Below are 15,621 nucleotides of genomic sequence, written 5' to 3'. Positions count from 1 at the left end.
CATTTCCATCAGTGCAAAAAATTCTACTGGACAGCAGAGCTCTAGAGTTTTCCTACTAATTTCCATAAGCCACACAAAATTAGTTTTGTCAGTAAAGCCATCTTACTGGTGACTACAGTTATACTGCAAAGGTTAGACAAAAAAGCTGGTCATAAAGTGCTAACCAAGCAAAGGTGCCTCAGATTCTCCAGTTGCAATGACAACACAAAACTTGTACTATCTCCTTAGGAATATGCTATAATAATCACTTTCTAATCATAAAATTTACTTTCACTAGCAGACGAAACAATTATGTGTGAAGAATCACATGACAGAGAGCCACCAGGGCTTATGGCGAGTGTCCAGCCCATTCCTTCTGGTTTTGTTTTTCTAACAAGAACAGTAAAGACTTCATGGCCACATGGCTACTAAATGGCAAACTCAGAAACCAATACCAGTTTTTCTGTCACTTAATACCGTACTGCTCCAAAAGAGGAATACGGTTTAGAGAGATCCCCAACAGCAACCGGTCTCATTGGACTAGAATACACTGCTGCTATATCTACTTTATAGAAAAAAAAAAAAAGAAGTGTTATGAATATAATTTCCTCCTTTAAGTTCCTGACATTTTCTTAAATCTTTTGCATCTGATACTGCTTGCTCGCTAGCAAGTACTAGCACATAACAGAACAAATCATTAATTGGCAACAAATATTTTTAAACCTCAGTCAGTCATATTTAATGTTTCCTTGTGCTCAAGTATATTTAAGCTCATGCCTTTATATTTTACATATGAAACTGTTCGTTAGACAAGTTTATATTCTGAGACTTGAGTCAATTGTGTGCAATAGCCTCTAAGCAGTTATATCTCAAAATATCCTATGTGTGTGGTGGTCAGGATTCTAAGATGGTCCCCCAATTCCCAGCTCTGGTGTGCACACATCTTCTCCCAGTTAGTTATTTAATCAAACACTAACATAGGTGCTGCTATGAAGGGATTCTGCAGGTGTAATTAAGGCCCAAACTAGTAGATCTTAATATATAGAGAGATTATTATCCAGGTAAGCCTTTTAAATTTGGGTATAGAGATCAGAGATAAAGGAAAGCAGAGATTCAAAGCAAAGGAGGGATTTGAAAGAAGGGAAATTCTCTGTTGCTGGCTTTGAAGATAGAGGCCACACATGGCAAGGAAGAGCAGGCAGCCTCTAGAATCTGAGAGCAGCCCCCAGCTGAGAGCAAGCACGGAAACCAGGACCACGGTACTGTAACCATGAGGAATTGAATTCTGCCACAACCAAGTGAGCTTTGATGAGGCCCCCTAGCCCCAGATAAGAATAAAGCCCAGCCAACACTTTGATTTTAGATTTGTGAGACCCTGAGCAGAAAACCTAGCCACACCAAGCTTGGACTTTGGCATACAGAACTGAGAGCTAATAAATGGGTGTTGTTAGAAGCCACTAAAGTTTGTTGTAACCTGTTACGCAGCAGTAGAAAATTAACACAACATACCACTCCTACCCACCCAGCCCAACACATACAGTATTTCATTCATTGCCAATACCATTGCTTTTCAGCAGAGAAGTAAATGGCCTCCTCCTCCTCTTCATTTCGATAAAGAGCAGGGCAACTTGACACCGAGAGGATATCTGGATCAGGGGAAGGCAAGGAGTGCTGTGTGTGCTGGGGGTGGTGGGGATGCCGGGGGTGTGCCGGGTGAGCATGTGCAGGAAGCTGAGCTCGCTGAGACTGCGGCGAGGACGGAACGATGCTGCGGCGGGAGCGACACAAGCTGCTGCTTCTGGCCAGTGATCCGGCAGGTTTAGCCATGGTCCCTGAAAGCCAAGCGGAAATAAATGAAAACATTCATAAAATCCAATGCTCCTTTCATGCACACTACAGAGACACACCAAAGAGAACTGATGTGATTAATCTACCTTTGTCACCATTGAATCTACCTTGGTTAAAGTAACTGTACAATTATTACCATCCTCTATCACCTGTAAAGCTGCTTCTCAGGAAAGTTAAGAAGTAAAAAAAAATGTAACAAAAATAAAAACAGGTCTAAAAAATAAACAGAAGTGAACATATAAACACATGTGGTTTTAAATACAAAATCTGACATTACTAACCATAAAGGCTTAAACATTTACCCAAGATAACAAATTCTTATATTTAAAAATCAATAAAGCATATTTAAAAGGAATCTGTACTTTATTGCAAATATTTTAATGAATTTTAACATTGAAAGACGAGAAAACTATTCAGTAAAACAGGTTGGATTTTTCAACAAATATCTCTTGAGACAGCACAACTTGTTTGAACTTTGAGAAATTTTAAATCAAGGATCATTTAAATACTGTATATATAGTCTCACTGTTTTTTAGGCAAAGGTCAGATAAAAACTTGTTTTTTGAACACTGACTATTGTGGAACTAACCAGAAGTCTTAGATTACCTTGTTTCTGCTCCCAGTCTCAGTCTAGACCCACGCAGACAGTAGACAAACTTCCCCTATGTGCTTAAATCTTCATTGAATGGGCACTTCATTTCTTTGCCTTAATGGAAACATAGCTCTCCTAAGAATACTGATCTCAAGCTGAAGCCGTTCATTCTTCATACCTCACATGCTGCAGCATCAGAACAACAGATTGACGGCCTTCTCACTCCCCAATATTGTTGTAAACCCTCACTCCCTTTATAAAAACATGTTCCTTTGACACACGCTATTAAGCCACGTGAATCTCTCATCTCCACTTCACTAGTCACTTCCTGCTTAGTCTCTCTCTTAACAGTCCATCCAACCTCTCACCAGCTTGAGCCATCTCATCTGTAAGATGAACACCTTAACCAATCATGTTTTTCATCTCTTCTCACAAGACATTCACCTCTACTCTACTCCACCACCCACTCTCATGCCTTGGTCTTGCCATCATTCAGAATTGCTTCATTTTTGAAATAATAAGCTTAAGACATCAGATAATTTAGATTCTAACATTCCTACCTTTCTAGTTCACACATTCTGTTCCTTCCACTATCTGTCCCATTCTCTACCCTAAACTCAAGGACCTTATCTACTGTTTATCCCTTTTGCTGCCTTTATCTTCATCTTCTCCTCTTCTATTTCCCATTGGCACTTAAAAATAAAAGTTAAAAAAACAGGGGGCTTCCCTGGTGGCGCAGTGGTTAAGAATCCGCCTGCCAATGCAGGGGACATGGGTTCGAGCCCTGGTCCGGGAAGATCCCACATGCTGCGTAGCAACTAAGTCCATGCGCCACAACTACTGAGGCTGCGTGCCGCAACTACTGAAGCCCGTACACCTAGAGCCTGTGCTCTGCAACAAGAGAAGCCACTGCAATGAGAAGCCCACGCACTGCAAGGAAGAGTAGCCCCCGCTCGCAGCAACTAGAGAAAGTCCGCGTGCAGCAACGAAGACCCAACACAGCCAAAAATAAAAATAAAATAAAATAAAATAAATTTATTTTTTAAAAAAGTTGAAAAAACAAACCTGAGAAACAAACAGATAAACAACAACAGCAATAAGAAAACCTCCTCTACCCTCAGACTGTTTTCAGCTGACATCTCTCTTCCCTTTTATGTAAATGATCTATGTTGCTTTCTATACTACTTTATCTTCACTCATTCATCAAAGAAATGGTAAAATGCTTCCATACAATTTCCCTGCAACTATCATTAACAAAGTTATGATAAACTTCCTCATTGCTAAATTCAGTGAGTATCTCCATCCTTCCTTGACACTGGACCAGCACGTGACATTATTAGTTTATCCTTTCCTTGACCTCTCCAACAACATTCTCACCTCTTCCTTTACTGTCCCTTAATTGTTTGTCTCCGAAGTTCTGTTCTAGGCCTTGTTATTCTTGTTCCACTTATTCTTCTCAAGAAATTTCATCCACTCCCATTACTCCAATTACCCTTTGCAGTCTATAGAAGTCCAAATCTGTGACTCTAGCTTTTAATCTTTTTCCTAAACTTTAGGACTTCACAATCAACTGCCTACTTGACATTTGGGTGTTCCACAGATACCCACACTGAATTCAACATTTTCCTCCCAAACCCACTCCTTCTTCTATGTTCCTTACACCTTGGTGTAAAAAAAAAAAAAAAAAAAAAAAAACCACCACCACTCACTTAGTTATCTGAATTGGAAACGCAGACGTTCTTGACTCTTCCTCCTCCATCATAAACCACATCTAGTTAATCATAAAGTGTTTCCAGTTCTACCTCCTGGGTATCTCTCACATCTCTCCACTTCCCCCTCAACAAATCACTGCTGTATTATGCTGGACTACTGCACCAGAATAATAACTGATCTTTCTCCTCCAACTTATTCTCCATACTGCAACCTGCATGATCATTTTAAAATGGAAAAGGAATATGACATTTTATTGGTTAAAACCCTTAAGTTGCTCCCATTACTTCTAGGATTAGGATAAAGTCAAACTCCTTAACATGGCTTAGAATGCCCTATTTATCTAGCCTCTAATTTGGAACTAGTGTCCCTCTTCTCTGTTATAGGAATACTAGGAACAATATACCTCACTCAGCTCCCAGAAGTATCAGAGTATCTCCATACCTTCTTTCCTCATCTCATCTCTCCCTTGACCTCCCATTTCACTTAAAGAGCAGTTCCTCCAGGAAGTTTCCCAACCCCTCCAAATTTAAGGTCAGTGTTTGCCCTCTTGTGCTCACATGGCAACACCAAAGTGTATTCCCCCATGACATAACTTAGTGCATTGCTCTTGTCTGTCCTCCATTAGACTGCATGTTTCATGAAGGAAATAACTGTGTACCATGTTCAACACTGAATCACAACTAGCACAATGCCAGACAAAAAGTAGATGTACAGGGACTTCCCTGGTGGCGCAGTGGTTAAGAATCCACCTGCCAATGCAGGGGATACAGGTTCGAGCCCTGGCCCAGGAAGATCCCACAAGCTGCAGAACAACTAAGCCCGTGCGCCACAACTACTGAGCCTGCGCTCTAGAGCCCGCAAGCCACAACTACTGAAGCCTGCGCACCTAGAGCCCGTGCTCCGCAATAAGAGAAGCCACTGCAATGAGAATCCTATGCACTGCAACAAAAAGTAGTCCCCGCTCACCACAACTCGAGAAATCCCACACGCAGCATCTAAGACCCAACGCAGCCAAAAATAAAATACATAAATTTATTTTTTAAAAAAAGTAGATGTACAGTAAGTATTTACTGAGTGAATTAACAAACAATTCAAACAGAAACAGCCACTGAAATAACTTGACTGGGAAAAAAAAAAAAGAAAATGGGTAAAATTAAAGGGAATATTTTCAGAATATTTGACTACCTCCATAAATACCATACAAGGCTTTTTCCAAACACAAATTATATAATATGAAACTATTTATAATTTAGTAGACAAACATTAGAATTTTCCCTTACTTATTTATAATGATTCATAGATTACAGAACTGGAGGAAACCCTGGAAATCTTTAGTCCGATGTTCTCACTTTGTCAAAGAAGAAACAATATCCTACAAATACTAAAAGAATGTGTCCAGACTGACACAGATGATTAAGTTCTACAACTCTTAGCATATAATACAGCCATTCTCATCAGTCACTGGTTACTTGGTATACACAGTAAAACACAGCCACATTCAGCCATGACTAGGTGTGATGCGAAGGGCTGAGAAGAATCAGGATTCCCTGCTTGGAAAAATTTTTTTTGTATTACTCACAAAGATGGAAAGATACCGCATGAAGAAGGTTTAAATACAAAGCAAATAGTTTATATGAGGAAAATTCTAAGTAATCCAATAAAGAATATAACATAAAGATGAGACTCATAAATGGGTCACATCTAGAAAATGTTTACAACTCTACAATCCTTTCAAAAAATTTTCTTCTTACATATTGCCAACACCACAAAACTCACGTAGGATTAAAAAGCAGTTCACTTTGACCTTGTAACAAGCTCTCCTATACAAAAGGTGAACATGTTTAATAGTACCTCCAGGCTATTATTAATTCTCAATGAAAGCCGACAGCCATCCCTACCTGTGATTTATAAGAGTAGCTAAATGAAACACTGAAGTTCACTGTACAGATATTTATTTGAGGTGATTTTTCATTCTAATATCAATAATTATACACAGGAGCATAACAATTTAATAAGACACTATTTTGCAAACTGTATTTTCTTATGGCAAAGAAGATGAAATTTGGTTTTGAATAAGGGGGTCCCCCCCCACCACCAACAACCAAAAATAATAAGTAATATAGGGACTTCTGGTTCTAGCAATATGGCAGTCAAAGATAACCTGACCACCATTTCCAACCCCTAACCACACACTTTAAATAGCCTCAAGTACTTCAATATGCTGAATAAAATATAACAACAGTTTTAAATGCATAGCTGAGTTTGCAAGGAAGAAGAGAAAATTCTTGGATGCCAAAACACAAAGACTAAAAGTCAGAGTTAGTAGGCCTGTGAGTGATGTTGGAACTGCTGTGGGAGGTTCTCGGTCTCAGTAATTTAAGGGTTTGCGCTTTAATTTGGGGACATAAATGACATCTTAAGCCCACAGAAGGTGAGGAATAGGAATTGTGAGTGTTCTGGATAAAAGCCTGGGCCTAGATGGCTGCATTCCTCAGTGGGAGGGTGTACTGAAAAGAAATCTGACCAATGAACAAGGGAACTTCCTTCAATGAATGTTCTCTGGATACTGGAATTTAAAAAGGTTCTTATGAAAAACTCAATATGCTGGGTGTTCAATACTCAAACTCAATACAAACTAACTCATATTACCCTGGAGTTCAAGTTTATACTACCAGAAGGGTCTGTGAAACCCAAATCCGAAAGGTTAACAAAAAAAAAAAGATGGTCCTGAGTAGGTGAAGCCCTTGAAACTACTGCCAGAAGCAAGAGAAATCATATTGAGGAGCACTCCTACTCCTCACAAAGTGTTTCCCTGGAGGGAAGAAAAAAAGGAAGTTCCTTTAAGATAGTTCAGTAAAACACTATAAAACAGGAGAAGGCAATCTGCTCTGCAAACTCAAGAAACAGCTGCAATAATCAATCAAGAACATCAAATAATACAATTATCAAATAAAACTAAAATATAAGATGTTTAAGGGCATTAAATTATAAAATAAAAATGAAAAAAGGACAAGGCATTAAAAAACAAGTAGATTTTATGAAGAATCAAGGAGAACTAATAGAAATGAAAACAGTCACTGAAATTAAAAATTCAAAGAATGGGTTAAACAAAATTGGAGCTGAAGAAAGAGTAAGTAATCTCAAAGATGGATCTAAGGAAATTTTTCTGAATGCAGCACAATTAGATAAAAAGAAAGGTTAAGAGATGTGGAAGATAAAATAAGATCAAACATATAATTATAGGCTAATATTAGTCTTATATTTCTATACAACTAATATTCCAGTAGGAGTGAAGAGAGAAAAGAAAAACAATATTAAAAGAGAAAACAACTAATAATTTTTCTGTAATTGAAAAAAGATAATCATCTTCAGATTCAAAAGCACACCAAGTATCAGGGAAAAAATTGTACACCTAATTATATTATAGTAAAAACGTGTAACAAAAGAAAATGATAACATTTTCTAAGTGATGAGAGAAATGAGAAATTACCTAAAAGGAAACTGGAACAATCTGCCTTACTAAAACTTCTCAACAGTAACAATAAGAGGCCTGAAAATAACAACAAATGTTTTCAAAATACTATGGGAAAAGTAATTGTTCATCTAGAATCTGATATCCAGTTAAACTATTATTCTCAAGTGAGAGTGAAAATAAAGACATTTTCAGGCAAAGACAGAGAATTTACTACTCTCAGTTGCTAACTGAAAGAATTTTTACCAAAGAACATATTTTCAAGGAAGCAAAAAAAAAAGGAAAGAGTAAAAAACAAAATACAATGATGAAGAGAGAAACACATAAGTCTTTCTGAAAAACGACTGAATAAAACAATAAAAAATGACTTTTGCAGGGTATTCAAAACAAAATACTAGACAACATTAATATATAAGATGCGGAGGGTAGTGTCTAAAATTAAAGCATCTGAAGATCCTTTAGGAGAATGACAGAGAAGCTGAAAAGAGGTATAGAAAAGAGAAACCACAAAATAATATGCCAGAGAGAAATCCAAACGGATCAGCAAGCAGATTAAATGTAATTGGATTAAATTGGACTTCGCTGGCAACAGAGATCCTCAAATAGAAAGCAAAATAGTAAGTTATTACTATTTCTTATACAGACATATCTAGAGCCTAATGATGGAAAAAATTTTAAGTAAAGAAAAAGTTACGCTGGCAAATATTAATCAAAAGAAAGCTCCTATAGCTATTTTAATATCAGATAATACAAACTTAAAGGCAGAAAGTACGGCTAGCTGTAAAGCAGTCTCCGCATAATCATAGAAGAATAGTTAATCTTTTAAAAAGATACATCTGGACTTATATTCACCGAATAACTTGGTTTAAACTATATAAAATAGAAATGAGCAGAATTACAAGAAGAAATTCAGAGAGATCTGAACAAACTTCTTTCTGCAACTGACAGAAAAGTAGACCAAAATGTAGGTATATAGAGATTTTTCATAACTAATACATGATTTAACCAACAATATAGTATCCTATAACTAACAATTAAGAAAATGTACTTTTCAGATATGTGTGGAAATTTTTAAATATTCGATCAAATAAATACTAGGTCATGAAGCAAGTCTCAGAAGATACCAAAGAATAAATGTTATATAGATGCTATTCTCTAAGCATAATACAACTAGAAATTGATAAGTAAAGATATTCTTTAAAAACTAATGACCAAATAAACAACAAAACAAACATACTACATTTGGAAACTTAAACATATACTTCCAGATAATTCATATTTCAAGGAAGAGACATATTAAAAGTTGGAAACATTTTAAAACTAGATGATAATCAAACTATATGTATCCAAACTTCAGGTAGATTCAGTTAAAGTCGTTCTTAGAGGGAAATTCGCAGCCATAAAAATCATACATTAAGGAAACAGGAGGACTGAAAATTCATGAGCTAGCTGTCTAAATATTAAAAACAAACAAATGAAGCAAATTCCAATAAAGGAAATAAAACATAAGAGCAGAACTAAATGGAGAATATCAACAAAACCAACAGTTAGCTCTCTGAAGAATGACGGAGTGAAATAAAATAGACAAATCATGCCAGATTAATCAAGGAGGAGAAATGAAAAGAAAATTTAAAGATGTGAGATTTTTAAAATCATATAAAATACTATGGACAACTTTAAGCCACAAATTTTGTAACTCAGATAAAACAAACAATATTTTAGAAATATATAATTTAACAAATCTAGACTTATGACCATTATAAGAAACTGAATCAATAATTTAAAAATCTGTCTCCTTCCCTTCTGCCAACATACACACACACCAAACTCAAACTGCCTATAGGCAATTTCTTCAAAATCTTCATAGAATCATCTGTATCTTATATTTCAGAATACAGAATAAAATTCAAAACATTTACTGAGGATTATTATGGGCCAGGGTATGTTCTAATTGTTTTACAAATATTATTTAGTTTAAATTACAAAATAATCTCATAGGGTAGGTTACATTTTACAGACAAGGAAGCTTAGAGAGAGTACCTCCCACAAAGTTACACAAATAAAAAATAATGTCTTGGGCTTCTCTGGTGGCGCAGTGGTTGAGAGTCCGCCTGCCGATGCAGGGGACACGGGTTCGTGCCCTGGTCCAGGAAGATCCCACATGCCGTGGAGCGGCTGGGCCCGTGAGCCATGGCCACTAAGCCTGTGCCTGTGCTCCGCAATGGGAGAGGCCACAACAGTGAGAGGCCTGCGTACCGCAAAAATAATAATAATAATAATAATAATGTTTTGCGGGACATTCAAAACAAAACAAAATACTAGACAACATTACATACATATAAGTTAAATGGAGGAGTAAGGATTCAAACTCTAGCAATCTTGTTCTAGAGACCAAATTCTTAACTACTACTATAAGAGTAAAAAAAAAAAATGAAATGAAAGAAAAAGGGGGTATTCTTTGCCTTATTTTATGATGCTAATATAACCTTGATACCAAAATCAGAGTGTCAAGAAGGAAAATTATTGACTAATCTATGATTAAAAACGTAAAAACCCTAAATAAAATAATATAGCAAACCAAATCTAATTATTATCAAAACAGAACATTGTGACTAAAAGTTTCACTGACATTTAAAGGAATTTATTTAAACAGATTAAAATTCAACAGAATAAAGAAAAATAAAACAAGCAATTACCTCAAATTATGCAGAAAAATAATTTGGTAAAATTTAACATCCATTGATTTAAAAGAAAAATCATTCTTAGCAAAATAGAAATAGAGATTAATTTCCTTAATTTAAAAATAATCCATCAGGGACTTCCCTGGCGGCCCAGCGGTTAAGACTCCGTGCTCCCAATGCAGGGGGGCATGGGTTCAATGCCTGGTCAGAGAACTAAGATCCTACGTGTCTCGTGGCTCAGCCAAAAAAAAAAATGTAACCCATCGAACACAGAGCAAAAAACAAAACAAATAAACCAAAAAACACACTTCATGATGAAATAAGCATTCTCTTTAAAGTTAGAAATGGAGATCACTATTTGTCTGCGATCACTTTTGCACTTTTATTCAACATTTTACTGGAGGTCTTAGACTGCCTTGGGATAAAAGCACAAGGAATGGAAAGGGGGGGGAAAGTCATTATTATTGTCCACAAAACAAAATCCAAAACACTCTTAGAGAAAAATTCAATGTTTCTATATACAAAATCAGCATACCAAAATCAACAGCTTTTCCCTACATATCAGCAACAAGCAATTTGAAGTATAACTTTTTAAAGAAAGGTAACACATGTAACTATTAAAAAAAACAAGCTAAAAATTAATCTTTAAATTCAAAGAAATTCCAATAAAAGCCCCATGGAAGTTTTCATGGCGTTTCGTAAGCTGATCCTAAAATTCATAAGAATAACTTGCCAAGAGTAGCAATTCTGAATTTAATAGAGGAAGATTAAACCCATCAAACATTAATACTTACTATAAAGCTACATATAGCAACTAAAGCAAAATGGGATCAATGGAAAAAAAATAAAGAGCCTGGAAGCATTTATGTATCTATGGAGAGAAGTTGTATTACAAACCAGCAAGGATAGAGCAGGAATGAGACTAGGACAACTGTTTATCCATACATCAAGAGATATCTTTAGATTCCACTCACAAAAGGAACAAAAATAACTTCCAGGTAGATGAAAAGACTAAAGGATTAAAGTGAAAGTTAAAAACTTTTAGTAGAGCAAACAACAATCTATCGCCTTATGAAAAAGACATAAAAACACAAACCAGATTTGTAAATTTGTCATTAAAAATGTTTTTTGAAAAAAAACCATTTGATTAAAAAAAGAAAATAAGTAACAAAGCACAGTAAAAAAGAAAAGCCAAGACCTAGGAAAAGATATCTGCAACCCTCAAATAACCAGAAAATAATAATAAAAATTCTTCCAGATAAGTATGGAATCTCGGAGGGAGATTCCACAGCAGGAACAAGCAACTCAGAGAGGAAAAAATCTGAATGACAAACACCAATAAATATGAAATGGTAGTAGTAGTCTTTTTAGTCTTTAAAGACAACCTCAGTAGTCTTTAAAGAAATTACAATTTTAATAACACTAAGGTATCATATCACACGCATTCAAGTTACAAAACAAACCAGATCATTCCTAGTATGGTAAGGATACAGGCAGACAGGCATTCTTATAAACAGTGGGTATGTAAACAGATAGAACCACTTTGAAAGCAACTTGGCAACGACTAATAAGAGGTGCCTTCCCAATGACTTAGCAATCCATTTCTAGGTGTCCACCCAGAGAAACTCTCAAAGTTAGAAATAAGGAGATAGAGATAAGGATGCTCATTTTTACAAGGGCAAAAAAGTAGAAAGAACCTATCTCAGTAGAAAATTGGATAAACTGTGGTTTATTATTACAAAAGATAAATAGATATACTGTGGTTGACTCATATTAAACAGTTTTAGTGAATTTATCTGTATATAAACATGGAAATTTTCTAAAACATACTTTTGACCAAAAAGAGCTGCAAAATGATACCCACAGTTTGATAACATTTATGTACATTTTTAAACAAACAACAATTGTATCTATTGTTTATAGATATAGCTGCATGTAATACAAGTAAAACAGGCTTTAGAAGATATACAACTTTAGTAGGAAGGGGAGGAGATGTGTTTCCTTTTTCAGAGAAAAAGAAAGATGAATAAAGCAAAATGTTAAAATCTGTTTATCTTTGTAGTAAATGAGCAATTTATTTTCAGTATTTTTAAGCATATCTGAAGAGCTTTATGATAAGAAATTTTAAATAAATTGCTACCACAATCCCACTATGAATATTTAGTAGATACTATAAAGGTACTGGGAAAACCCATACAGAGCTAACCTTTGATAATATTTTCTCTTTTTTATTTACACATAATTAAACATAGACAATATTATTCTGTATATGGTTTTATAATCTTTTACTTCGCTCTTAACATACCACAGGCAGGCTTCCTTGTCATTCCTTCACTCTTAGACAATTTACACATATCCATGGTGCATATTTAAAACTGCTTAAAAGAGTATATAATGAAGAGCCTTCATCCTACCCCAGACCCTAGTACTACTGCCAAGAGTTTATTTGTCAGGTCCAGAAATTACGCTTTTATAACTAAACAGAGTGGAGTATTACTTTTGTGCCACTGGGTGGAGACAGAGCTCTCAAAGTGTAATCTTTGGCATAAGTTATTTTTCAGAGATAATAAACTTAAGCATTTCTAAAGCATCATACTGAATTTTAAAAAGTTCAAATTTCTCTGTGTATCACAATCACTAAAAAATTATTCACATTTAGTTATAAGTGTTTTAATGCACATGTGGATATCTTGCCCCATCAAAAAGTACTTTAAAAAAAAAGTAAAGAAAAAACTAGTTAATTTTAGGGAATACATATATGCACACTTCTGATATTGAATAATTATGGTTTCTAAAGAGGAACTGCAACTTTAAAAAGCTATCATTTTCAAACAAAATCATACACTTATGAATCAGTGCTGCATATATGGTAAGCTTAAGGGCACATAATTCAAATAAACTCACGTTGACAGTATCCAAACAGCAGAGCTAGCCCATATCTAGATAAAACTTTTCAACCATCACTATCTTGCAGCATGGGGCAAGTGAAATGATTGAGGTCACATACTTCCCAGTATTCACTGCATTTACAATCTGTCCTCTCCCCCTTCCTCTTGTAAGAGTTTAGTGTCTCCCCAATCTGCTTGCATTATCTGTCTGCCGTTAAACCAGATAATTAAAATCACAGAAATGAACACAAGCACACAGTCACTGATTAATTATTTGCAAACTTAGGGCTTTATTTCATAAAATTGTTTTAACATTAGAACCCTTTCTAAATCATAACTTTAGGAAAGTTGTAACAATTGGACAGAAAATTTCAAACTGCAAAATGCTCATATATGATGATTTGTGTCTCAAAGACTCAAATTTCTGTGTGAGTTTTCAACTGATTAATGATTAAATTTTGCTCTCTATTCTTTGGAATCTTGTTCTAGCTATACTGTTTCAAAAAGGTTACAAAAATTGGGAAAATGAATCAGGCAAGCAGTAATAAGGATAAACAGTTTTGCAAATGATTTCTAATACAAGAAATACACCGCTTTAAATTTACACTCTCTATAACTTTGCAAAAATTCCAAATATTTATTAATAAATTCTACAATTTATTAATAAAATCTAAAATAGTAAAATTTCACCTTCCTACCAAAATGTATTCTTTACACTGTAAACATCTTCAAAGAATACAGCATAACAAAGCAATTATAATGAAAACTGTACATGTTAAAACCAACTTTGGGGGCTTCCCTGGTGGCGCAGTGGTTGAGAGTCCGCCTGCCGATGCAGGGGACACGGGTTCGTGCCCCGGTCCAAGAAGATCCCACATGCCGCGGAGCGGCTGGGCCCGTGAGCCATGGCCGCTGAGCCTGCAGGTCCGGAGCCTGTGCTCCGGGAGCACAGTGGGAGAGGCTACAACGGTGAGAGGCCCGGTACCGCAAAAACAACAACAACAACAACAAAAAAACCACCTTTGGGAGAAGCTCCACTTTTTAGCAACAAAAAAATGTATGTTTTCTAAATATAAACGCAATTTAATTTTGTGTAAAGGTGAGTGGATTTAATGCTTTATGAGTTAAATATTAATTAATACTCTTTCAATAAAAGGATAGAATTGGAAAAGCAAAACAAAATACTATGAAACATGCCTACTGGGAAGGCAACTCAATTTAAAATAAATCGACTGGCTCAAAGTCACACAGTTGGTTAGTTAGTGGCAGAGCTAGGATTGCAACTCAGGTTTCCAAGGTCTTCCTCTAATTTTTAATTTCTACTATAGATTAAGCTTCCATATGAAGGGATGTTTTCCCTCAAAGCTCAGCACTTCATTCATACAGTGACTTAGCATGTATGTGTTATTATATATGTGTACATATATATATGTGTGTAACACACATAGCTCATATAGTATGTCAAACAGTAAACACAATGATCAAGAAAAAGAAAAAAGAGAAAATGAAGAATTAACACAAATTTTATCATAGATTTCAAAGCAAATGATTCATAAAAGGCATGGCAGAAAGTTACCTTTAAAACTGTACCAACTCTCTTTTTTGAACTCACCACTTACCGGGAAACTGTGACACTATTGGGGGTGTATCTTCATCTAAATCATCAACTCCTCCAGCAATGGGATAGGGTGGAATGGAGACTCTGGGCATCACCACCCAGCTGTGATCAGAATAAAGGGAAGAGGTGAGGCTGGGGAGTCCCGAGTTATGGGCTATCTGAAAGCCACAGATCTTCTCTATCTGTTGCCAGCGAAAAAGTCGTTCTCGTAAACAAGTTGTCAACTCAGAGAGAGCTTTCCTGGAAAAGCCAATATAGGAATTACTTGTTGCATCAAAAAGTCTTTAATATAGCACTGAAAAAAGTCAACTACATGAACAGACCAAGGCAATTAACCAATTTCAAGAAGAAATTACCCCTTTTCAGAATTAGTATAAATGATATAATAGTACATAATTAAATGACAAGTTAAAACATAAATTGCCTATAAATTACACATTTCAACACAATAAAAATAGACAGACAGTGACAGTAACATTCTTACTTTGCTTCCAGAATTTTGTGGTCTACCTCATCTAGGGAGGAGCTATGTGCAACATGCAGAGTCCCAAAGACTGTGCTTCTCTTCTTTTTAATTTTCTCTGCCTAGAAACCCAAAGAGAGAAAAATAAGGCTAGGTTTGGGATAAAATACACATATACGAATAAGGTTTATTTTATTTTGAATATATTAATAATTATAAAATCAATGGGGAGTTATTAGCCAAGATATAGCCCTATATTCCAAAAAAGAAAACAAATGAGAGAGAAAGCATGCTTTCCTAAGCCAAACTTTGTTCTGGAGAATTTTTTCCCTTATTTCTATGGATCAGAAAGACCTGAATCTTCTAT

At 35.5% G+C, this 15,621-nt stretch overlaps 1 protein-coding gene across 1 annotated transcript in view; it reads right to left on the bottom strand.

Annotated features, from left to right (window-relative positions):
* STIM2 (stromal interaction molecule 2) overlaps positions 1 to 15,621 on the bottom strand; it is a 168,614-nt gene that overhangs the window by 4,768 nt on the left and 148,225 nt on the right. Inside the window, exons 9-11 of the mRNA XM_030832235.3 lie at positions 15,276 to 15,376; positions 14,793 to 15,031; positions 1,541 to 1,811 (exon numbers count right to left, since the gene is read on the bottom strand). Of these exons, the coding sequence (XP_030688095.2) occupies positions 1,541 to 1,811; positions 14,793 to 15,031; positions 15,276 to 15,376 (611 nt within the window). The remainder of the gene's footprint in view (positions 1 to 1,540; positions 1,812 to 14,792; positions 15,032 to 15,275; positions 15,377 to 15,621) is intronic.

This window comes from Globicephala melas, chromosome 5, assembly GCF_963455315.2.
Source record: "Globicephala melas chromosome 5, mGloMel1.2, whole genome shotgun sequence".
Lineage (NCBI taxonomy): Eukaryota > Metazoa > Chordata > Mammalia > Artiodactyla > Delphinidae > Globicephala > Globicephala melas.
This window is presented reverse-complemented; position numbering and strand designations above follow the sequence as displayed.